Source organism: Jaculus jaculus, chromosome 6 (assembly GCF_020740685.1).
Source record: "Jaculus jaculus isolate mJacJac1 chromosome 6, mJacJac1.mat.Y.cur, whole genome shotgun sequence".
NCBI classification, from domain to species: Eukaryota; Metazoa; Chordata; class Mammalia; order Rodentia; family Dipodidae; genus Jaculus; species Jaculus jaculus.
Genome location: NC_059107.1, coordinates 107790900 through 107817464, shown reverse-complemented (window position 1 = coordinate 107817464; position 26565 = coordinate 107790900). Strand labels below are relative to the sequence as shown.

Sequence of the window (26565 nt, the reverse complement as noted above, 5' to 3'; positions counted from 1 at the left end):
TTTATGGGGGACACCTGAATCAAACCACCACATTCTGCCCCTGGCCCCCATAAACTGATATCCATACATGATATTAAATACAATGCATTCAGTATGACTTTAAGAGTCCCCATAGTTTTTATCAATCCTACTGATATTCATACATCCCCATAGTCCAAGATCTTCTAACTGAGCCACAATACCAAAAAGTCCCCAAAAAACTCAGGCTGGCTGGGTCATTGGATCGCTGCTCTGATCGCCTGGGCCAGATGCTATGTATGTGAGCTCCCTTCCCCAGGTCTCTGGTGCTTATACTGGTGGTGGGGGAGGGGAGGCTGTGGATGGTGGCTGATGTTTTCCCACTGGTCCTTGCAATCATCTTCCTCACAAGCTGCTCCTCCGTTCTTCCCTGCCATCCTCCCATCATGTTTCTGGAGTTTGCGCAGAGGCCGGTGTGAGTGGAGAATCCCCTCACCTGGTTCTTCATGTGGCTCAGGCCGAGCCTGGCGGCTGTGGCCATGCAGACCTGGTTCCCCTGCTGCTGGAGCCGCTTCTGCCTGCTTCTGTGGACTCTAGATACTCTGGATCTCTCCTGCTGCAGTTGATAATTTCTTAAATACCTCACTTTTTAGAAGAGTGTATTTTGCTGGGTTTTTTTTTTGGGGGGGGCGCTTTTTCTTCCCAAGGCTGCTTTGGCATGGTTCCTACACCACCATCTTCCTCAAAAAACTCGTAATGGCACAGAATACACATCCACACTGCAAAAGATGGCATTGGGCATAGAAAAGAAATATTCAATCAATAAAAAATTTAAAACAACCAGGGCAAACATCAAACTCTGTAGCTTCAAGTCCAACAACTGTAGCCAGTGACAAATCTCCAAGTCCAATAATTCTACAAGCCTCTGGTATTCCAATTCCGCCCCTCCAGCTAGGCTACTCACAGTCCTGGAAAACTTCATCTGGGTTGTAGCTTTCCTTAGCAGTCATCTCGTGGTCCCGGCATCTCCCCTGCAATCCACGGTTCATCCTCAAAGCTCCATCATGTCTCCATTCAGGCATCCAGCCAACCTGCTTCACACTGCCCATGGCCATTTCCAAAACACAAGACTGTGTTGTAAACTCAATGACCCTCTCTTTCCTTCATTTCTTATACTCCACAATACCAGGTAGGGTGCCAATTTGTTAATACAGGGGGGAATAAAGCAAACTTTCAAGAACAGGACACTTCTTGAGCACTCAGGCCTCTTCAAAAGAGTCTACATTCTTCCTGTTGCCCTAGCGCAGGTCAGCTATTCCAGTCTCAAAGGTTGTAATCTCTCAATTGCAGCTGAATGAGCAGGAGTTCACCCAAATATTTTTCTTTATGTGTCATATCCCTCTACTCACACAAGTTCATTTCTACACAAAGCAACCCTGCACCACTTATCAAGACACAGGCATAACAGCAAGCTTCTCACACAACTTGCCTGTAGCCCAGTTCAAACAAAGCTCTTTCTCACCCTCATAAGCCAAACCTCACAGTTCTTGCTGCATTCAGGTCTTTCAACTCTGACCAGAATAGTCCATCAAGTTGTACTTATAGCACTGCAAGGCATCTCTTAGGCCAAGGTTTGAAATCCTCCCACATTCCTCTTGAAAATCAGCTCCAAAAGGCCGAAGCCACACAGTCAAGTGTCTAGCAGCAAATGACACCACTTCTCAGTACCACTTGACTGCTGCAGTCTGGTTTGCATTGCTGGTAGAAATCACCCAACCAAGAGCAGCTTGTGGGAAAAGGTTATTTTGGCTTACAGGCTTGAGGGGCAGCTCCACGATGGCAGGTTATTTCTTTGCTACCCTACACTTACCATGCTTTTAAATTCTCCCCACTTCATCTCCTTCTTTGAAAGCTTTCTTCTCTCTTACCAATTTGTTTCTATGTTTGTACTTCTACTGAATTTAATTAACCACACATTTCCTTCCTTATTACTTTGACCACAGAAACTATTTTGATCGTATTTCTTGGAATTGGTAAACCATAAAAATATTTTGGAAAATAGTACTATATTGAAATCACAGTCTCCCCAAAATCTAAATTTGCTAAGTTTTCTGAGCTATGTGAACTTCTAGAAATATGCTTGCTCTGAGCTACAAAAAAAATGTACTTTCATTTCAATTCCATTTTTAAATTTCATTTTATTTATTTATTTATTTATTTATTTATTTATTTATTTATTTATTTATAGAGAGAGAGATATTGAGAGAGAGAATGGGTGTTCCAGGGCCTCTAGCCACTGCAAACTAACTCCAGATGCATGTACCACTTTGAGCATCTGGCTTATGTGGGTCCTGGGAAATCGAATCTGGGTTCTGTGGCTTTGCAGGCAAGTGCCTTAGCTGCTAAGCCATCTGTACAGCCCTCAATTTATTTTTTTATGGGAGAGAGAGAGAGAGAGAGAGAGAGAGCATGCCAGGGCCTCCAGCTACTGCAATTGAACTCCAGAGCATGCATTATCTTGTGTATCTGGCTTATGTGGGATCTAGAGAGTTGAACATGAGTCTTGAGGCTTTGTAGGTAAGCACCTTAACTGCTAAGCCATCTCTCCAGCCTCATTTCAATTTCTTACTATAAGATTAATACATTTTTTATTTGTAGACATTAAGATCTGCATGCTTTTAGGACCTAAAATTTAGTCAAGAGGTGGAAATTTGGCTTCACTATTTTTCTTTTTAAAACTTTATTCATTAATGGCCTTTCATTTATTTTTAGGGGAACATTATTTAATCTCTTGGTAATTTTAATTAGCAAGCCTCGGATTCCAGCGTCTTGTTCTGTGCTTGATGGCCGGTTGGTGGCTGATTCAACTTCAGCTGAAATGTCCTTTGATGCTGAGGTAAGATGAGAGTTTTGGGGGAATTGACTAAACATAACATATAGAAACTGTGTATTCTTATGTTTCAATGTGGGTCATAATGCTATAGAGTACAGAAATATGCTTAAATTAAAGAGTAGACATTTTGTTAGCCTAAAATTTAGTAGATATTCTCCCACTATTAATATTTCTATTTTGTTTTAAGGTATATATGCTGAGGAAAACAGCATCATTTATATGTTACAGAAATCTGCTCATGTGTCTCTATATATAAGATTTATCTACATTTTAATAGACAATTAAAATATTGTCTTAGAAACTTTAGGATTAACTTGGCTTTGGCTTCTTCCCTCTCTAACTTGTGAGTAGTGAACACTCTCAGTGATGGTCACTTGTCTTTCTGAGGTTGTGTAACACACTGCTTAGAAAGTATAGTTTCCAAGAAAATACATCAACTTATTATTAGTTTATTTTGAGCCAAGTCAACACTGAATTTTTTTTAAAGGATGGGACATGATTTGATAGTTAGTTTTTTATGAGAGAGGTTGAAAATTGGCGAGCCAAAGCCTCCAGCTACTGTAATCAAACTCCAGGCCCATGTGCCCCCTGTGTGCATGCACAATCTTGACCAAGCATCACCTTGTGCATCTGGCTTATCTGGGATCTGAGGAGTCGAACATAGGTCCTTAGGCTTTTCAGGCAAGCATGTTAACTGCTAAGCCATCTCTCCAGCCTGGTAGTTCTTTTTAAAAACATATTTTATTTATTATTTAAGAGAGAGAGAAAGAGAGCATGCCAGGGACTCCTCAAATGAACTCCAGATGCATGGGCCACTTTGTACATCTGGCTTTTATGGAGGTTACTAAGGAATCAAACCCAGACCATCAGGCTTTGCAAGCATCTTTAACCACTGAACCATTTCTCTAGCCCCATTAATTCTTAAACATACAATTGGAATTATGATTTAGAAAAGTCTTTCATCTGCTTATTCACTCAGTAAATATTTACTGAGTATCCATTATGAACAGTGTGCTAGGCAAAGGTCCAAAGATTAAACAGAACAGACACATTTCCTTTCTTCACTAGTTTATAAACTGGAGGGACAGATATTAATCAAATATACCATGAATATATAATTAGAGCATATATGTAGGCCCCTAAAATGCACTGTCAAATGGTGGAGTGCTTAAAAAGCAGACTAAAAACACAGTACAGACAGCCAGAGCTGTCAAGAGACTACTGCATGCCTGGCATGGTGATGCAAGTATGTAGTCCCAGCCCTTGAGACGCAGAGGCAGAAGACTGAGAGTTACAAGCCAGCTTTGCATTGGCAAATGAGACCGTGCCAATAAGAAAAAGAAGAAGAGGGAAGAGAAGAAGAAGAAAAAGAGGAAGGAGAGGAGAAAGAAGAGGGGGACCTAGTGAGTAGTTTAGCTGAGGAATGACACAGTTTCTAAAAGAAAACCCACCCTCCTCTTCAGTGCTCCACTAGCTTCCCGTTCTTTTCTTTCACAGCTGTTGGCTTAGTTTACAACTGACTTGTCTACTTGATTGTTAGACTGCTATCTTGTTTTTCAACTAGACTGTACATTCCATGAGAGCAGAGACTGTATCTGTGTCATTCTCCATTGTGTCTCCAATACCCAACAAGGGATCTAGCTGTTGAACACACACACACACACACACACACACACACACACACACACACACGTGCGATATATTGTAACTGGGATAGATTTCAGAATGCCTTTAGAAAATTGAGTTGACATAGGTTGATTTAAATAAAGTGTGAAAACTAGAAGATGATGCTTAGATTCTGGCCCAAAAGTCTGACACGTCTAGCAAGAAGACTAGGTTCAAAGTAGGAATACTGAGCCTTTCCATATGACTATATCTAGTAGGCAAAATAGACAGGTCTAGGTTTCATACTTTCTGACTTTTTGTGGCTACCAGGAGGTAATGCAGATCTTGGTTCCCAGGTATAATAGAGAGGAGAATGCCAGACTAGAGCTCTTCCCCACAAAAACGTGTGGTTAGGAAGAGATAGAGGCCTGGAGTGTGCCCACAGACAATTCCCATGCCTCCTGTGGTTTATGGGCCAGAAGACAGTCTTGCCAACTGCCCGGAGTCCTTGAGATCCATCAGATGTCTCTGAATTTACCCATGCCACAAAATGAATCAGCACAAGCCTAAGTTCCCCAGAGGAACCCCCACCCCCCGCAGTCTAGGAAGCATACTTCTATATTATTGAAAGTGAGGTTGTGATATGATTGACTATACAGATCAGTGTGCAGATTTTTCATGTTGTCATTCTGTGGGCCATTACATCTTTCCCTGACCCTCATTTTGGACCATTATTAAATGTGTTGGCTCTTGTAAGAGCCACTTTTTATATTATTATGATAATTATTTTTGCAGTACTGGGGATTGAGCCCAGGGCCTTATGCATGCTGGTCAAGTGACCTACTATTGGACTTTATCCACAGCTTTCTCTTTTCTTTTTTGTATTAATTTTTTTTTTTTTTTTTTTTTAATTTTTATTAACATTTTCCATGATTATAAAATATATCCCATGGTAATTCCCTCCCTCCCCACCCCCACACTTTCCCGTTTGAAATTCCATTCTCAATCATATTACCTCCCCATTACAATCATTGTAATTACATATATACAGTATCAACCTATTAAGTATCCTCCTCCCTTCCTTTCTCCACCCTTTATGTCTCCTTTTCAACTTACTGGCCTCTGCTACTAAGTATTTTCATTCTCACACAGAAGCCCAGTCATCTGTAGCTAGGATCCCCATATGAGGGAGAACATGTGGCGCTTGGCTTTCTGGGCCTGGGTTACCTGACTTAGTATAATACTTTCCAGGTCCATCCATTTTTCTGCAAATTTCATAACTTCATTTTTCTTTACCGCTGAGTAAAACTCCATTGTATAAATGTACCACATCTTCATTATCCACTCATCTGTTGAGGGACATCTAGGCTGGTTCCATTTCCCAGCTATTATAAATTGAGCAGCAATAAACATGGTTGAGCATGTACTTCTAAGGAAATGAGATGAGTCCTTTGGATATATGCCTAGGAGTGCTATAGCTGGGTCATATGGTAGATCAATCTCTAGCTGCTTTAGGAACCTCCACACTGTTTTCCACAATGGCTGGACCAGATTGCATTCCCACCAGCAGTGCAGAAGGGTTCCTTTTTTTCCACATCCCCGCCAACATTTATGATCATTTGTTTTCATGATGGTGGCCAATCTGACAGGAGTGAGATGGAATCTCAATGTAGTTTTAATCTGCATTTCCCTGATGACTAGTGACGTAGAACATTTTTTTAGGTGCTTATATGCCATTCGTATTTCTTCCTTTGAGAACTCTCTATTTAGCTCCTTAGCCCATTTTTTGATTGGCCTGTTTGATTCCTTATTAGTTAACTTTTTGAGTTCTTTGTATATCCTAGATATTAATCCTTTATCAGATATATAGCTGGCGAAGATTTTTTCCCATTCTGTAGGTTGCCTCTTTGCTTTTTTCACTGTGTCCTTTGCGGTGCAAAATCTTTGTAATTTCATTAGGTCCCAGTGGTTAATCTGTGGTTTTATTGCCTGAGCAATTGGGGTTGTATTTAGAAAGTCTTTGCCAAGACCAATATGTTGGAGGGTTTCCCCTACTTTTTCCTCTAGCAGTTTCAAAGTTTCCGGTCTGATGTTAAGGTCTTTAATCCATTTGGACTTAATTCTTGTGCATGGCGAGAGAGAAGAATCTATTTTCATCCTTCTGCAGATATTTATCCAGTTTTCAAAACACCATTTGTTGAAGAGGCTGTCTCTTCTCCAATGAGTATTTTTGGCATTTTTATCGAATATCAGGTGGCTATAGCTACTTGGGCTTACATCTGGGTCCTCTATTCTGTTCCACTGATCTACATGTCTGTTTTTGTGCCAGTACCATGCTGTTTTTGTTACTATGGCTCTGTAGTATAGGTTAAAATCAGGTATGGTGATACCACCAGCCTCTTTTTTGTTGCTCAGTATTATTTTAGATATTCGAGGTTTTTTATGATTCCAAATGAATTTTTGGATTGTTTTTTCTATTTCCATGAAGAAAGCCTTTGGAATTTTGATAGGGATTGCATTAAATGTGTAGATTGCTTTAGGTAAGATTGCCATTTTCACGATATTGATTCTCCCAAGCCAGGAACAAGGGATGTTTCTCCACTTTCTAGTGTCTTCTGCAATTTCTCGCTTGAGTGTCTTAAAGTTCTCATTGTATAGATTCTTTACTTCCTTAGTTAGGTTTATTCCAAGGTATTTTATTTTTTTTGATGCAATTGTGAATGGGAGTGATTCTCTGATTTCATCCTCTGTGTGTTTGTTGTTAGCATATATGAAGGCTACTGATTTCTGTGTATTTATTTTGTATCCTGCTACATTGCTGTAGGTTTTGATTAGCTCTAACAGCTTGCTAGTAGAGTCTTTAGGGTCCTTTATGTATAGAATCATGTCATCTGCAAATAGTGATAACTTGATTTCTTCCTTTCCAATTTGTATCCCTTTTATGTGTGTCTCTTGCCTTATTGCTATGGCTAAGACTTCCAAAACTATATTAAATAGAAGTGGAGACAGTGGACACCCTTGTCTTGTTCCTGATTTTAGTGGAAAAGCTTCCAGTTTTTCCCCATTTAGTAATATGTTGGCTGTAGGCTTGTCATAAATAGCCTTTATTATATTGAGATATGTTCCTTCTATTCCCAGTCTCTGTAGGACTTTTATCATGAAGGGATGTTGGATTTTGTCAAATGCTTTCTCTGCATCTAATGAGATGATCATGTGATTTTTGTCCTTCAACCCATTTATGTAATGTATTACATTTATAGATTTGCGTATGTTGAACCATCCCTGCATCTCTGGGATAAAGCCTACTTGGTCAGGGTGAATGATCTTTTTGATATACTCTTGTATTCTGTTTGCCAATATTTTGTTGAGAATTTTTGCATCTATGTTCATGAGGGAGATTGGTCTGTAATTTTCTTTTTTTGTTCTATCTTTGCCTGGTTTTGGTATCAGGGTGATGCTGGCCTCATAGAAGGAGTTTGGTAGGATTCCTTCTTTTTCTATTTCCTGGAAAAGCTTAAGAAGCAATGGTGTTAGCTCTTCCTTAAAAGTCTGGTAAAATTCAGCAGTGAATCCATCCGGGCCTGGGCTTTTTTTAGTTGGGAGATTATTGATAACTGCTCGGATCTCCATGTTTGTTATAGGTCTATTTAAGTGATTAATCTCATTTTGATTTAATTTAGGTAGGTCATATAGATCAAGGAAATCATCCATTTCTTTCAGATTTTCATACTTTGTGGAGTATATGCTTTTATAGTATGTCCCTATAATTTTTTGAATTTCTCTGGAATCTGTTGTGATGTTACCTTGTTCATCTCTGATTTTATTAATTTGTGTCTCTTCTCTCTTTCTTATGGTCAGATTTGCTAAGGGTTTATCAATCTTGTTTATCCTTTCAAAGAACCAACTCTTTGTTTCATTAATTCTTTGGATTGTTCTTTTTGTTTCTATTTCATTAATTTCTGCCCTAATCTTTATTATTTCTTCCCGTCTACTACTTTTTGGTTTGCCTTGTTCTTCTTTTTCCAAGGCTTTAAGGCGAAGCATTAGGTCGTTTACTTGCGACCTTTCTAATTTCTTAATATAGGCACTTAAGGCTATAAATTTACCTCTTAGAACTGCCTTCATTGTGTCCCAGAGATTTTGGTATGTTGTGTTCTCATTATCATTTGACTCTATAAATTTTTTGATTTCCTTTTTGATTTCTTCATTGACCCACTCATCATTTAGTAGTGTATTGTTTAGTTTCCATGATTTTGTGTATGCTCTATAGCCTTTCTTGCTACTGATTTGTAGTTTAATTCCATTGTGGTCAGATAGAATGCAAGGAATTATTTCAATTTTCCTGAATTTGTTAAGATTTGCTTTGTGTCCTAATATATGGTCTATTTTAGAGAATGTTCCATGTGCTGCTGAAAAGAATGTATATTCTGCAGCCTTTGGATGAAATGTCCTGTATATATCTGTTAGGTCCATATCTTCTATGACCTCATTTAGTCCATATGCCTCTCTGTTTATTCTTTCCCTGGATGACCTGTCAATTGATGAGAGTGGGGTGTTAAAGTCACCCACCACTACCGTGTTTGGTGTTATCTGTGACCTTAGTTCTAATAGTGTTTGTTTGACGAATTTGGGAGCCCCCATGTTAGGTGCATATATGTTTAGGATTGTAATGTCCTCCTGTTGGAGTGTGCCCTTAATCAATATAAAGTGACCTTCCTTATCTTTTTTGACTAACTTCGGACTAAAGTCCACCCTGTCTGATATTAGGATAGCAACCCCTGCTTGTTTTCTAGGCCCATTTGCTTGAAACACCGTCTTCCAACCTTTCACCCTAAGATAATGTCTATCCTTTGTAGAAAGGTGAGTTTCTTGAAGACAACAAATTGTAGGATCCTGCTTTTTAACCCAGTCTGCAAATCTATGTCTTTTCGTTGGGGCATTGAGACCGTTGATATTAAGAGATATTATTGAAAGGTGTGTATTTATGTTTGCCATTTGTGTGTGTGTGTGTGTGTTACTTGTTCTACCTGTGCTCTCTTCTGTTAACTGGTATTTGAGTATGGCTGGTTTTTTCTAGGTTCCTTATATGTGTGCTTTTCCTTTTGTTCAGCATGGAGGATTCTATCAAGTATTTTCTGTAGAGCTGGTTTTGTCTTCAGATATTCCTTTAACCTGCTTTTGTCATGGAATGTCTTTATTTCTCCATCTATTTGGATGGATAACTTTGCAGGATAAAGTAACCTTGGTTGACAGTTGTTATCTTTCAGAACTTGGAATATATCACTCCAGGCCCTTCTGGCTTTAAAAGTTTGTGTTGAATAATCTGCTGGAAAGGAGTTTCAGGAAGCATTACATTGTATTAATTTTTAAAGTATTTTATTTATTTGAGAGAGAGAGAGAGACAGGAAGAGGCAGATAGAGAGAATGGCCTCCAGCCACTGCAAACAAACTTCAGACACATGTACCACCTTATGCATCTGACTTATGTGGGTACTGGGGAATCAAACCTGGGTCCTTAGGCTTTGCAGGCAAGCACCTAAACCACTAAGTAATCTCTCCATCTCTCTCTTTACTTTTTATTTGAAGTTGCTTCAATTAGTCTTAAATTCAATCTGTAGTCCAGGTTAGCCTTAAACTTGCAGCCTTCTGGCCTTAGCCTCTTGAGTAGCTGGGATAAGTCTATACCACCACACTCAGCATGAAAACCACTTTCTAGAGAATGACTGAACCATATAGAATAGGAAAATGGACCACACAAATTAAATTTTAAAGCAAAAATTCTGTGTAAGTATCTAAACAGGACCAAAAAAAAAATTACTGCTTTTTTTTTCCCAGCCAATGATATGTTGACTATTTTTGAAAATTCTAGTTACAGAAGCTAATCCTGGAATATACAGATACAGCCACAGCACTTTTGTATGAAATTCTTCTTGTCTTTCAGCAGGTACAGCACATATTTTTATACATATATTATGTGATTCTATATGATAATTAATCATGTAAAAATGCTCTTAGGGTGTGGTGGCGCACACCTTTAATCTCAGCACTTGGGAGGCAGGGGTAGGAGGATCGCTGTGAGTTTGAGGCCACCCTGAGACTACATAGTGAATTCTAGGTCAGCCTGGGCTAGAGTGAGACCCTACCTTGAAAAACAAACAAACAAAAAAATGCTCTTAGGGCTTAGCAGTTAAAGGCACTTGCTTGCAAAACCTGCCAGCCCAGGTTTAATTCTCCAGTACCCATGATAAGTCATGTACACAAAGTGGCACATGTGTCTGGTGTTGGTTTACAGTGGCAAGAGGCTTTGGTGTGCCCATAGTCACACATACACATATATTTCCTCTCTCTCTCTGAGTAAATAAATAAATAAAACATTTTTTTAAAAGAACTTTTAAGGGATGGAGAGATGGCTTAGTGGTTAAGCACTTGCCTGCAAAGCCTAAGGACCTATGTTCCACTCTTCAGATCCCACATAAACCAGTTGCATAAAGGTAAGGCAAGCACAAGGTCACACATGCCCAGTAGGTGGTGCAAGCATCTGGAGTTGGATTGTAGTGACTGAGGCCCTGGCATGCCAATTCTCTCTCTCATGCTCTAAAAAATAAAAATAAAAAGACCTTTTAAGCCAGGTGTGGTAGTGCATGCCTTTAATCCCAGCACTCAGGAGGCAGAGGTAAGAGGATCACCATGAGTTCGAGGCCACCCTGAGACTACATAGTAAATTCTAAGTCAGCCTGGGCTAGAGCGAGACCGTACCTTGAATAAAAGCAAAACAAAACACAAAAAAAGACTTCTAAAAATATTTTTATTTGTTTGGGAGAGAGAGAGAGAGAAATAGAGGCAGATTGAGAATGAGTGTGCCAGGGTCTCTAGCGACTGCCAATGAAACTACAGACATATGTGCTACCTTGTGCATCTGGGTACTGGGGAATCAAACCTGGGTTCTTTGGCTTTGCTGGCAAGCACCTTAACTGCTAAGCCATCTCTCCAGCCCTGAAAAGATTATTTTCTAAAATGTTTTATTTAGTTATTGATTTGAAAGAGAGAGAGATTGAGAATAGACACGCTGGGGTCTCCAGCCACTGCATACAAACTCCAGATGCCTGTGCCACCTTGTGCATCTGGCTTAACTGGGTCTTGGGGAATTGAACCTGGGTCCTTTGGCTTTGTAGGCAAGTACCTTAACTGTTAACCCATTCCTCAGCCCCCCTAAAAAGATTTTAAAAAATAAAATGCAGGGCTGAATCCCCCCTCCCAAAAAAAAAAGTAAGGCTGGAAGTATGGCTCAGCAGTTAAAAGTACTTGTTCTCAAAGCCTGCTGGCCTGGGTTCAATTCCCCTGTACCCACATAAAGCCAGATGCATAAAATGGCACATTCATCTGGAGTTCATTTGCAGTGGCAAGAAGTCCTGGGGCATCCATTCTCTTACTATCTTTCCACTCTTCTTCTCTCTGCTCACAAATATAAAAAAAAGTATTTTAAAAATAAAAAGCGGGGCTGGAGGGATGGCTTAGTGGCTAAGGAGTTTGCCTGCAAAGCTAAAGGACCCAGCTTTGATTCCTCAGGACCCATGTCAGCCAGATGCACAAGGGGGCACACGCATCTGGAGTTCGTTTGCAGTGGCTAGAAGCCCTGGTATGCCCATTCTCTCTCTCTCTCCCTTTTTCTCTGTCAAATAAGTAAATAGATAAAAAAATTAAAAAAAGAAAATATTTAAAAATAAAAAGCGAGCCGGGCATGGTGGTGCACGCCTTTAATCCCAGCACTCAAGAGGCAGAGGTAGGAGGATCTCCGAGAGTTTGAGGCCACCCTGAGACCACATAGTGAATTCCAGGTCAGCCTGAGCCAGAGTGAGACCCTACCTCGAAAATAAAAAAAAAAAAAAAAAGTGAAAATTCTTTTAGTGGGCATGGTCTCCAGAACTGGTCTATTAAGTGATACTCCCTTTGCTCTTAAGTTGTTTAACAAATAGTGATTTTAAAGATTTACCAGCATAAAAATGTATTCTTTTAAGATACAGCTTACATCATGCATATAACTTGTTTACTTCCATGAGTTTTTAGGAAAATCTTGGATTGGGATCCACAAAGTTTGCTATTAGCTGGATGATGTCCTTCCTACAAAGCTGTCCTCCTATAGTAAGTACTGAGAAGAAAACCAAGATTACCATGCAGGTCAAAGCAGACACTTTCGTGCTTATCTAATAAATGCAAGCTTTCTCTTATGACACAGTCAAGCCTATAAAACAGAAGCAGAATGTTAACTTGATAACTTCATTATTTAATGAAGATAAATGTTTTTGTAGGGCTGGAGAGATGGCTCAGAGGTTAAGGGGCTTGCTGTGAAGCCTAAGGACCCATGTTCAACTCTCCAGGTCCCAGTAAGCCAGACACATGAAGTGATGCAAGTGTGCAAGGTCGCACGTATGCACAAAGTGGCACACTTCTCTGGAGTTTCAAGGCAGTGGCTGGAGGCCCTGGAGCACCAATTCTCTCTCTCTTGCTCTTGCTCTCACATTAAAAAAAAAAGACTTGCTTCTAAAAAATTTTTTCTTTGGTATTGAATGTATGTATGCAATGATATCTTCAAATGATCTTTATTTTATGAACAACTCTAAGATGTATGTAGACAACAAAATGTTAAGTTACTGACTTATAATTAAGTAAAAAGTTTAACACTTGTCTTAAATAGAAGCATGAACATAACACTTGGGATCATCTCTGTGCTCTCCCCAAAGACACTTATCTCACCAGATGTCTCCTTAACTACTCACATCTAAATTTCTACATCTACCTATCCCCAGCTCGCAGCCAGAGGGAGCTATTTAAAACAAAAAGCAGATTGCCACTCCTTGCTTTAAACCTCTCAGCTGTTTGTCTCTGACCAGACTCCTTAGCAGGCTGTCAAAGTCTGGCATATTATGGTTCCACAACCTCCCCTGGTCCCTCCCTCACCCAGCTACTGTGTCTCTTACTGCCCAGTCCTCTTCCCTCATTGAATCCACTGGACCTTCCCTTCTGTCTTCGTCTCAGAATACCACAAACTGGTAATTTATAAAAAACAGAGAGTCATTTGACACATAGCTTTGGAGGCTGAATGGCCCAAGATAGAAGATCTGTATCTAGTGAGGACCTTCTTGCTGCCTTCCTTGGCTGAAGGTGGAAGGGCAAGTGACATATGTGGGGTGAGGGGAAGACTCACTGTGACTTTTTTTTTTTTTGGTTTTTCAAGGTAGGGTCTCACTCTGGCCCAGACTGACCTGGAATTCACTATGGAGTCTCAGGGTGGCCTTGAACTCATGGCGATCCTCCTATCTCTGCCTCCCGAGTGCTGGGATTAAAGGCGTGCGCCACCACGCCCAGCTTACTGTGACTTTTTTGAGACGATTTCTATGTTGCCAAGGGTGCCCTTGAACTCACTATCCTCCTGCCTCGTCCTCTATGTAGCGGAACTCACTTTTACACAAACTGTCCTGTAATAACAAATTGACTCACTGGGTGTCCATGTGACTAATGACGTTAATCCAGTCACTAGGGCACAACCATCTCATCACACAGCTGCTTTGGGGATTGTTTCTGACACATGAACTTAGCACATGAAAATATGAACCATGCCAGTGTCTCTGTCTGCAGTAATTCTCACTTTCTTTCCCACATAAGTAACTCCTACTCCTCTGTCAGACCTTGGTGCCTTTTCTTGGAGCAGGAAGGTAGAGGATGATTCTCTGATCGTCTCACATCTCAGATTCACCCAATGTAGGCAAGCATAGTGGTCTGAGGGTGTCCTTTTATTACCTTATTATGTGGTTCACTCTTGTGGTAATTATTAGTGGTCTATGTATTTTTGAACCTTTTCCTTCCAGGCACATGGGGAAATTCTATTTGGGTTTTTCTTGTTTGTTTGTTTTGGTTTTTGGTTTTTCAAGGTAGGGTGTCACTCTAGCTCAGGCTGACCTGGAATTCACCATGCTGCCCCAGGCTGGTCTCAAACTCATGGTGAACCTCCTACCTTGGCCTCTCAAGTGCTGGGATTAAGGGCATACACCACCATACCTGGCTTGTTGTTTTGTTTTGTTTTCCTGAGGTAGGGTCTAGCTCTAGCCCAGGCTGACATGGAATTCACTACGTAGTCTCAGGGTGGCCTTGAACTCACAGTGATCCTCCTACCTCTGCCTCCCGAGTGCTGGGATAAAAGGCATGTGCCACCCCACCTGGCTCTTTGTGTTTGGTTTTTACAAAACACTTTTATTTATTATTTATTTGCAAGCACAGAAAGAGAGAGAGAGAGAAACACACATACACACACATGCACATGCACACCAGGGCCTCCTGCTACTGCAGCTGAACTCCTGACTCATGCCTCACTCTGTTCATCTGGCTTTACATGGATATTGGGGAACTGAACCCAGGCCATCAGGCCTTACAGGCAAGGCCCTTAACCTCTGAGGCATCTCTCCACTCCTAGAATTATATCACAAATTAGGTGATTCTCTACTCTTGCTCTGTCCAGTGAAATGTGAGGGTAAGTGGCTGCTTCTGGACAGAAACTGAATGACTCTACAGTGTGCTTCCCCACACTCACTTTCCTCTGGCACGGTACCTGGCAATGCTCCGCATGGTGGTTCTTCCCCTGAGTGGCTGGCCATAACGAAGAGCACTGGTGCTTCAAAAGGGTTCTTTTTTTTTATTTTTTTGAGGTAGGGTCTCACTGTAGCCCAGGCTGACCTGGAATTCACTATGTAGTCTCAGGCTGACCTTGAACTCATGGCAATTCTCCTACCTCTGCCTCCCAAGTGCTGGGATTAAAGGCGTGAGCCACCATGACTGGAATTAAGAGGTTTTCTCTTTTACATACTTAGTCTCTCCTAAGATAATGTCTTTTTGTACAGAGTGCAAGTGTCAGGAGGGTAGGAGATATGACTTGTGTGCTAAGCACATAATAGATGTTCAATCCAATAACTGATGACTTAGCTGTAATAAGTGCTCTATCTTCTCACTTTTCCAAACTTAGTTTCCCTTTATTTGCTCACACATTCATTAATCAGCATATGTTTTATTGGAAATCTCCTCCAATAAAGATAATCATCCGAAGTTGAACTTTATTACTAATGGAGGACTTTGACATGTAATGTGTTCCCTTCCTAGACATGGATATACCCCAGTTGCCTGTTGGTGATTCCGTAGTGTGACCTATTTTCCCAGAGAGATGTTGAGTCTGTCCTGCAGGATCTAGTTTCTCTTGTCAGGTCTCTGTGACACATATGTGTACAAAAACTGGCTGGAGCCACCATATACACGTACCACTAGAACAACCAATTGCCTATGGAGAGACTGAACTCATGATCTTAGCTTCTCAGCCAGCCTCGGACCTAGGGGTGTCATAATTTTTATTCACCACGATGGATGTTTGTGTGTGCAATATGAAACAGCCCTACTCATTCTGTATAGTGGGAGAGGCCCTAGCATCTGGGTGAGGACTCTGGGGTCCTAATGATTGCCAACAACAAGGAAGTTCCTTTATCAACCTCTAGAGTTGATTCTCCGAAGAACTTGAGCTCGAGGCCAGTCTGTGACCTGAGGCATATCAGAATGAAGGTGGGAAAAGACAAAGGATTGCTGAGACATCAACAGTTTCAGCATTTGTCCACTTATCAACAGCATGGGCAAAGCGAACCTTCTGAGAAATGCAGAAGCAAAGAAACTGTCAAATCAGGAGAGATCACTGAATGTACCTATATGCCATATATACCCACATCCCCTGAGTGGCTTTAATGAACAGGGTCCCTTATTGACCCATAAGGACCATATAGTGTGAACAAATAGTGTACCTTTGCTGTTCTATGTAAAGTATTGGTGGCTTCAAGAGGTTTTCATTATCTTGCTTGATTAAAATAGCAAATTGGCTAAATTAGAACTCTAACCCCGAGTCGGCCTGTGATCTGATGCTCTCTGAGTACCATTTTAATGGGAAATAGCCAAAGGGCTTCAGCCTAGATTTGTAAATAAGGCTACAGCTGAAACCAGGGTGCTTGTGGGCGGCAGGCAGCCTACAAGTAACTGCACTTTGCTTGTCTAGATTGCTTTTGTGGCCAATATTGTGAAGCAAGTGGTGAAGGGGCTTTCGGCCTCCTCCCAGCTGCTGAGTCCCTGCCAGGCGGTTCTGTTGTACCAGCAGTTTTACATCCTCAAGAGCTGCCTGCGGTACAGCAAGATGCTAGCTGAGCATATTAGGAATGACTACAGCGAAGAATTCAGGTAAGAAAACCTGTGTGTGTAATTAATCCTCAGTGAAACTATTTCTGATTTTCATGCAAACCTGCAACAGGACTGACCTGATATTTAGAAGATTAGGTGTTAGTGGAAAATTCCATTTCTATTTTTAATAATATTTCATGTTGGTTTAGGTAAGACAGGAGTTGGGACAATTCTAAGAACCATTGTCATTTGATGTTTTTCTCAGGCCAGAAACCTCAAACTCATTTACTGTGCTTCTTGCAGCCTGCTTCTCACAGTAGTATTGATTTTAATCTGGAGTAACAGGCTGCACTGAAGGAGATGATAATTTATGGGCTGTGAATTCAATTCAGTCATTGGAACAAATAAATTGATAAAAGAGGAGCAATTAATGCACACTTACTAGGTTTTTATTTCACTTGCCCTCTCTCACACTTGGTAACAGATCAGCAGCAGCCAGCGTTGAGCTCCTCAGCAGCCTGCTCCCCTGCCCCTTGGGGGTTCCCTTCTATTTAAAGGCTGGCAAAACCAAGTGCACTTAGCAGTACAGCCTGCATTAGCACCTATTGAGGAAAAACCCAGGTAGTGCCTGCTTGAAATCAAAAGTGCAGACAGCATAGCATTGTCACTAGCTTGGAGAGAGACATCATGAAGGCATATGGCTTAGACTGGTTTCAAAGGAATGAAAATCAGCCCTCTTTATAGATTCCATCTTTCCTCCATGTGGCATTTCACCATAGAGTCCATTCTGGATACCATAAAATAGATTGGTTTGGCTCTGAGCTGGCCCCACAACCCAGTTCCAGCCCCACCCACTCCTACCTTCCCATTTCTTTTTCTTTTTCATTAGGAAAAATTGTCATAGCATGAAAGCCACCATTTTAAAATATATGATTCAGTATCTTTGAATACATTTCACAGTTTGCAGTTATCACTAGTATTGAATTAAAGAAACAGTGTCCCCTAAGCAAACACCACCTCTTCTCCCCTAGAAATTTCTTTCTTTCTTTCTTTCTTTTTTTTTTTTTTGGCTTTTCAAGGTAGGGTCTCACTCTAGCCTAGGCTGACATGGAACTCACTATGTAGTCTCAGGGTGACCTTGAACTCACAGTGATCCTCCTACCTCTGCCTCCCAAGTGCTGGGATTAAAGGTGTGAGCCACCACGCCCGGCTTCCCCCAGAACTTTCTATTCCACTGTCTGTTGTGCTGGATTTGTCTGTGCTGGATATTCATCTGAGTGACACCATCTATGGGTGACCTGATGTGTCATCAGGCTTTTATTTAGCATGTTTTTAAGGTTCATTTTGTACCATGTACAAACGGACTTTCCACCTTTTTTTTTTTTTAAAACTTTAGTTTTATTTATTTATTTGAGACAGAGACAGAGAGAGAAAGAGGCAGAGAGAGGGAGAAAGAGAAAATGGGTGCACCAGGACCTCCAGCCATTACAAATGAACTCTGGACACATGCACCCCCTTGTGCATCTGGCTTATGTGGGTCTTGAGTAATCAAACCGAGGTCCTTTGGCTTTGTAGGCAAATGCCTTAACTGCTAAGCCATCTCGCCAGCCCTCCATATATATATTTTTATTAGTTATGCACACAGTATGTATACAGCTATGTTGGTCCCGTCATTAGCCTCCTCCCAGGACTTTCCATCCTTTTGAAACAAGGTCCTGTTATATTGCTGAGACTGTCCTGAATCGTAGGCTGACTTTGAACTCATGGTGATCTTTGTGCTTCAGCCTCTGAGGGCTGAAATTACAGCATGTGCCACCATGCTAGGCCAATTTTTTTTTTAAACTAAGTTATAAACATTTAAACATAAAGGCAACTGGCAAAATGGTGTCACACTTGTAGGTTGCCACCGTGGGCTGGAGCTCACAGCAGCACCCATCGGGAGGCTCGTGCGCCGCTTGTGTGCTGCCGTCTCCTTCTCTCTCACTTACGCTATGTACTGGCGGTTAGAGTATGTGATCCTTGTTTGATACTATTTATTTTTTAGCTCACTTTTCATTACAGTCATACCAATATTTTATTTTTTTAAATGTAATTTATTATTTTTTGAAAATTTTATACATGTAAATAATGTATTTTCATTTACTTATTTGCAAGCAGAGAAATAGAAGCGAGACAGAGAGAATGGATGCACCAGGGCCTCTGGGTGCTGCAAACAGACTCGAGATGCATGTGCCACTTCGTGCATCTGGCTTTGTGTGGGCACTGGGGAATCGAACTCCAGCTGTTAGGCTTTTCAGGCAAGCACCTTAACCACTGAGCCATCTCTCCAGCCTAGATGATGTATTTTTTTTAAATGTATTATCTGTTTATTTGAGAGAGAGGGAGAATGGGTATACCAGGGTCTCCTTGCCACTGCAAACAAATTCCAAACATATGTGCCACTTCGTGCATCTGGATTTAATTGGGTATTGGGGAAATGAACCCAAGGCTGTCAGGCTTTGCAAGCAAGTGCCTTTAACTGTTGAGCCATCTCTACAACTCCCAATGATGCATCTTAAAATAATTATCCTCTGTTTCTCCTATTCCCCTCCCAGTCTTGCTGAAGCCCCTCTTCTTCCCAACTATTTCCCTTTCTACTTTCACATCTTTTTTTTTTTTTTCAAGGTAAGGTCTCACTGTAGCCTGGGCTGACCTGGAATCCACCATGCAGCCCTAGGCTGGCCTCAACCTCATGGTGATCCTCCCACCTCAGCCTGCTGTCAAGTGCTGGGGTTAAAGGCAGGTGCTGCCATGCCTTTTTTCAAAAAGAGATTTTTTCAAAGGCTCCCCATGTGACTTTAATGTGCACTCAAGGCCGAGAACATTCTCTGAAGTTATGGAAGGGGTTGACTAAAGGCCTTCTCACCAGCCCTTCTTATGCCCTACACCACGGGATAAGCCCTATGCTTTCTTCATGACTGGTCCCCAGTCCTCACCCAGCCTGGCCCTCATTTCAGCTTCATGCTGCAATTGTCTAAGGAATCTCCCTCCACACACACTGTGGCAAAGACAGGCCTGGCTTCCTTACTGGTGCCCTGGTAGCTGATACATTATTAATGTACCTCACATCCTTTCTCAAGTAAAGTGCTTCAGCAAGCCAAAGGCACACATGTCAAAGATTTCCTAGGTCACAAATAGAAGAGGTTGGAATGCTGAAAATGCTGACTGAGTCTTGGGGCTCAGAAACACTCCCATCCAGCCTTGTGCCAGTGAGTGGGAATGTATAGCCGGTGCAGTGATTCTTGCTTTTAAAACCATTGTTTCTCTTCATGCCTTGCAGGTATTTTATTCACATGCCAGCCTTGGAAAAGAGGCTCCCATTGTGTTACCCTATCACAGAGCCTACTACTGAGCTTCTCCACGAGGTTCTGAAGCTGATGGAACCAAAACAGTGCAGAACGTTAACAAGAAGATGAAATGTTCATTAGAAGTCAATGCTTATGAGAAACAGTTTGTAACTAGTTTAATATCTAGCTATCCTTAAGTCCTATGAAGACTTTATTTGAAGGTTTCGCCAATACCTCTCTAGGATGTCTTTAAACTTTTAAACTGATTTAAGAAAATAAATCTGTCTAGGCTGGGCATGAACGTTTAGCTCAGTGATGCAACTTGCCTAGCATTTGTGAAGACCTGAGCTCAACTCAAACACAGCAAAAAGAAGAACAAAGAATAATCTAAGTCCAGCCTAACATATATAAAGTGGTACTAAAAAATAATATTTCTTCAGAATGAAACAGTTTTTTTTTTTAAAAAAAACATGAAAAACTACAAAGGGAACAGATGCGCAGAAATCAAATGCAGGAAGCAAGGTCTGATGAGTTTCACTGGCATGACAGAGTGCTTGGAAACCTTGCAGTGATCATTAGAGATGTGGGGAACAATAGGAGACACCCTTCTCCACCTGTGAATATTCAAGTGGCAAAAATCTTCCTTGGGAGAGTAGGCAGAGCAGTCATCGCTGCACAGGGAGAGAATGCTGGACTTCCTTTGCTCAAAATCATGGCTTTCGGCCAATCTGAGTGCCCCATGGAGCCTCTGTGGAAGAGACATTGCCCGTGAGTCATTGTGGCTTGCCCACATCCACTTTAAAAAGTGTCTGCTCTACATCTTATGTCTGTGAATGAATTTTACCCTACAGATACTTAATTTTGACATCACTGTGAGCAGTTGTATGTGGACTTGGACCTCTAAGAACCCCAGAACCTGGGCTTTCCGTGCAACTTACCATGCCCAGAGAAAAGTCTGCCCTTCAGAGAGGGAACTCCCTTTGTTGGGGACTTAGCAGGTTCATGTTGTTAATTGGATCAGCAATATTTAAATGAATTATTTTTCACTGGTAATTTTGTATGTTGTATTTATATTGATTTGACTGATTTTTTTTCAAGATATGGCTTAGATTTAATATTTATAAAGTTTTAAAAGATAGACCTGCTCTGGCTGGACTTGTAGCTCAGTGATAGAGCATTTGTCTAGTGTATGCAAGGCCCTGGGTTCAATGCCTGAAACCACAAAATAATAAAATAAAATAAAATAAACCTCTAAATATAAGACTTTATGTGGAAACCATGCACACACACACACACACACACACACACACACACACACGCTGTGAGCTCTGTAAATTGCTCTGTGGACAGGCTGGCTGGCTGGTGGAGGACGAAACTCTTTGCATTGTGCAGCACCGGCTCTAAGCCGCGCTGCCTCGGCCTCACTTCGCTGAGTTTCCCATAGGCCACCCCTGCTGCTTTGGTAATGACTTAATATGCCTCCAGAACAGGTTCCCATCATTTACAAATTCTTATGTGCTTGTTTTATTGTGAGCACAGTATTTAGTACATAAAGACAGATTTAGCACAAACATTTTCTAAAACATGAAGTTAGTACTGATTTAAAAAAACAAACAAACTGAAAGCTGGGTGTGGTGGTGCACTCCTTAAATCACAGCACTCGGGAGGCAGAGATAGGAGGATCGCTGTGAATTTGAGGCCACCCTGAGACTGCATGGTGAATTCCAGGTCAGCCTGGGCTAGAGCAATATCCTACCTCAAAAAAAAACAAAAAAACTGGTAAACTCTTACTTTTAAAATAGTGTTTAGACACTGGCAAAATAGTTCTACTTGGAGATTATTTGGTTTATAAATTGTCTGTTAGTCTAGTTTCTGTGAGGGTTTATTTTTTAGTTCGACTTTTAAAATGTCGTAGAAATTAACCTTTTGTAAAAAAGTAAGTGAAGAAAACTTCATTCAAAACATCTCATCTCGAGCTGGGCGTGGTGGCACACACCTTTAATCCCAGTACTCGGGAGGCAGTGGTAAGAGGATCGCTGAGAGTTCAAGGTCACCCTGATACTACATAGTGAATTCCAGATCAGCCTGGGCTAGAGTGAGGCCCTACCTCAAAAAAACAATGGGGAAAAATGAAATGAGATCTTTTTTTTTTTTTTGGTTTTTCAGTGCTGGGATTACAAGCATGTGCCACCATGCCCAGCAAGCATCTCATTTCTGATTCGGACTCAGCTAAATGACTGGTATTTGACTTCAAGCAAATCAGGTCCTCTTCCCAGGCCTTGTCTTTTTCTTTCTGGGCCTTTGTTACATGGAAGGGCGAGACTGGATGGTCTCCAAGTTCGTTATGAGCTCTAATGTCTTCTGCAGGACACAATATTTATTTTGTTTTGTTTCTTGAGGAAAGATCTCATGTAGCCCAGGCTGGCCCAGAACTCACCATGTAGCCAAGGATGACCTTAAGTACCTGATCTTCCTGCTGCTTCTGTCTCTTCAGTGCTGGGATTAGAGGTGTGGCCACCATGCCAGACTCTGTACACAATTCCTTTTGTTTTAATTTATTTTTTATTTTTATTTTACATATATTACAAAAAGCAATTCCCTTCAAAAATATTATTTAGTAATTGATTTGCAAGCAGAGAGAGAGAGAGAAAATGGGCATGTCAGAGCCTCCAACTGCTGCACATAAACTCCAGATGCATGTGCCACATTGTGCATCTTGCTTTAAGGTGGTACTAGGGTATCAAACCAAGGTTGTTAGGCTTTGCAGGCAAGTGCCCTAACCACTGAGTCATCTTCCCAGTCCATAAAAGGTTATATTCTTAGCCGGGCTTGGTGGCGCACGCCTTTAATCCCAGCACTCGGGAGGCAGAGGTAGGCGGATTACTGTGAGTTCGAGGCCACCCTGAGACTCCATAGTGAATTCCAGGTCAGCCTGGGCTAGAGTGAGACCCTACCTCGAAAAACAAAACAAAACAAAACAAAAAAAGGTTATATTCTTGTGCCTTCACCCCTGCTCTTGTTTCCTTGGGGCCCTCCTCAGTGGGGTTATGGTATTTCCTGTATGTACATACTTCTTAACACCCTAGATGGAACAGTATGCTCCTCTGTCATCTTGGTTCAGTAGATGTCACATAGATTTTTAAAAATCCCATTTATTCATTTAGGTTTTTTGAGGTAGCCCAGGCTGACCTGGAATTCACTATGTAGTCTCAGGGTGTCCGTGAACTCACAGCAATCCTCCTACCTCTGCCTCCCAAGTGCTGGGATTAAAGGCATGTGCCACCACGCCCAGCTCAGCAACAGTTTTAGACCTTGAGAAATCAATAATATCTCTAAATGTGATCTAATGGCAACATCATACAACTGACTGAGTAGGGTTGTTAGGTGATTTAAATGAAAGCTGTGGGGCTGGGGAGGTGGCTTATTTGGTCAGATGCTTGTGATGGAAGCATGGTGACCTAAGTTTGGATCTCCCAGGACCTATAAAAAAAGCCAGGCATTTGGGCTGGAGATATGGCTTAGTGGTTAAGTGCTTGCCTGTGAAGCCTAAGGACCCCGGTTCGAGGCTCGGTTCCCCAGGTCCCACGTTAGCCAGATGCACAAGGGGGCGCACGTGTCTGGAGTTCGTCTGCAGAGGCTGGAAGCCCTGGCGCGCCCATTCTCTCTCTCTCCCTCTATCTGTCTTTCTCTCTGTGTTTGTCGCTCTCAAATAAATAAAATTAAAAAATTAAAAAAAAAAAAAAGCCAGGCATGGTAGGTAGGATGCTCCTATAATCCCAGCACTGAAGAGGCACACAGGAAGATCCATGGGGCTCACTGACCAGTTAGTGTAACCAAATGGGTGAGAGACCCTGTCTCAAAAAATATGGTATATAGCAATTGAGGAAGTCACCCAATGTTAACCTCTGTCTTCACATGCATGCATACACATAAGAACACACACCCCCTGCACTTGCGCACATACAAACATGCATATACAACACACACAATAAATGAAAAGCTATTGGGAAAGCCTCTATCTGGACTCAGGGAATAGTATTATCATTAAGATGATGTCAAAACTGGCTAAGAACTTAGAAACTGGTATTACCTCTTTTTTGGGAGGGGGAAGCAATCTGGAGACAAGCCACAACACTGAGAGTACTACTATCCTGCATAGTATTGGAGAACAGATTCCTGTGATTAGTAAATTGAAAACTAATGTCAGCATTAGTAGGAGTGTGATTTAACTGACAAAAGAAAAAAAACCCACCATGTTTGTTGTTTAGTGCCACAAAGAACTGTGGTCCTAATTGACACCATCAACACAAGAGCTATGAGGGATGCACTCCTCCCCAGGTGGGACAGAAAGCTTTGCGGTCATTTCATCACTAGAGCAGGAACCTGAGAGAACAACTTAGGGAAGTTTATTTTTGTCTCAAAGTTTGCAGGCTCCAGCCCAGACCAGGCAGCCCCACTGCCTCTGGTGTGGGTGGAACATGGCAGACATGGAGAGAACATGCACCAAGGAGCCACAGAGCAAGCAGGGGAGGGGCTGGATCCCACAACCCTAAAGACCTCCGACTAGGCTCCACCTCTTAGAGGCTCTACCACATCCCAGTGGTAGCATTCTGGGGGGCGTTTGAGAAGTTACATAAACTTTTCCAGCCTTTGAATTGCATAGCTAAATGATCAGTGCATACCCTAATAGAATCATTCTGTGTGCATAAATTGCCTCAGTGATTGACCAGCAGTATCACAGGAAATAAATGAAGTGTTTCTTCTTCTTACTGAAATCTGTACTTTGGATACTACTTAAGAGGGAAAAGCCTACCGTACCTATAGTTGACATATTGAATGTCACTCTCTGGTGGTACCACTTGTCTCCATGAATAGGAATCCTTGTGAATACACTGATGACTTTGCCAGAAGACAGTTGATGAGAGTGGTGAAGCTTATTAGCTGTTGATATGCTCTGACTGGTGGCATTCTATTTTCCTAAGGTGAGAACTCCTTGTTTTGTATTTAACATTTGCAGAGAAGATAGATGGTATGCTAAAAATAGAGGGGGAGGGGTTGCTAGAAACTGCTGCATTTCTCTGTTGTATTGACTTCTATACTGCGGTACAGGTTTGTAAAATCAACTTGAATTGACCTCTGTGTTGGACAAAGCTCAAACCACACACACACACACACACACACACACACACACACACAAAGGCTAAGAAAGTAAAAGTAAGGCAGAAAGTGAAAGCAAGGTAGGAAGTGAAAGCAAGGTAGGAGAGCTCCCAGGCTGGGAGGAGTCTGAACTGGTAGCCCTAGTAACTCGGATCAGAGCTATTTATACCTCAGGGGTGTACTTAAGTATTGAGCTGGGGTAGATCTTGTTAGACAAAGGATTGGTTACTTGGTATGTGTGGTATACCTGGTGTTGCAGTTAGATTCATATTGCTGGTAGAAATCACCTGACCAAAAGCAGCTTTTGGGAAAAAAGGGTTATTTTGGCTTACAGACTAGAGGGGAAGCTCCATCATAGCAGGGGAAAATGATGGCATGAGCAGAGGGCGGACATCACCCCCCGGCCAACATAAGGTGGACCATAGCAAAAGGACAGCGTGCCAAACACTAGCAAGGGGAAGCTGGTTATGACACCCATAAGCCCGCCCCCAACAATACACCACCTCCAGGAAGTATTAATTCCCAAATCTCCATCAGCTGGGAACGTAGCATCCAGAACACCTAAGTTTATGGGGTACACCTGAATCAAACCACATCTGGCATTCTGGTGATTCTGCATAAATCGGGGCTTTTGACTTTTCAGAAGTTAGAAGTTTTTGGAATTTAGGTCCCACTCTGTTCCCTTAAAAACCTGTGTTTGTTCTGACTATGTGACACACAGATTGTCTGTTTATTCTTTTGGATCTTTAGTTGGCTATCTACAAAGTGGGAGCTACCTTACTCCTAATCCCTATCAATGAGACACAATTGACAGATCTAAGCATGATTACCCCCAAACCAATGAGTTCATAGGAGTTGCTTTTAGTGACTCAAAGGCAGCTCATCACGGACAAAAGCCCATCTCAGCACAGGCAACGATTCAGCAAACCATTTCTGTGGAGCTCACTGCACGATTTGCAGGCAGCTGGGCTAGTTGGAGTCTCCCCAGCAGTTCAAACCACACATTTTTGAATTAATAAGTCTGTATTTTGGATCCGAAGCTTTCATATTTGGGGGAAGGCAGTATGATTCCTTGGCTAAAAAAATATGGATAGTGGGCTGGAGAGACAGCTTAGTGATTAAGGTGTGTGCTTGCTTACAAAGCCAAAGGGCCCAGGTTCAATTTTCCAGTACCAATGTAGGACAGATGCCAAGGTGGCTCATGCATCTGGAGTTTGTTTGCAGAGGCTGGAGGCCCTGGAGTGCCCATTCTCTCTATATAGCTCTCTTTATCTGCTTTCTTCTTTCTTTCTTTCTCTTTCTTTCTTTCTTTCTTTCTTTCTTTCTTTCTTTCTTTCTTTCTTTCTTTCTTTCTCTCACTCTCTCTCTCTTTCAAATAAAATTAAATTTAAAAATCTGGATAGTGTAACTTTGTGGATAAGTGTTTAGATG

The 26565-nt window shown here is 41.6% G+C and overlaps 1 protein-coding gene across 4 annotated transcripts in view; it reads left to right on the top strand.

Moving 5' to 3' along the window:
- C6H12orf56 (chromosome 6 C12orf56 homolog) overlaps positions 1-21170 on the top strand; it is an 80323-nt gene extending 59153 nt beyond the window's left edge. Inside the window, exons 9-13 of one of the 4 annotated variants that reach the window (XM_004650509.2) lie at positions 2731-2854; positions 10326-10400; positions 12521-12595; positions 16533-16711; positions 19971-21170. In XM_004650509.2, the coding sequence (XP_004650566.2) occupies positions 2731-2854; positions 10326-10400; positions 12521-12595; positions 16533-16711; positions 19971-20106 (589 nt within the window). In that variant the 3' untranslated portion in view covers positions 20107-21170. The remainder of the gene's footprint in view (positions 1-2730; positions 2855-10325; positions 10401-12520; positions 12596-16532; positions 16712-19970) is intronic. The other 3 variants (XM_045151497.1, XM_045151498.1, XM_045151499.1) reach the window with 3 other exon arrangements.
- Positions 21171-26565: the final 5395 nt, after the last annotated feature.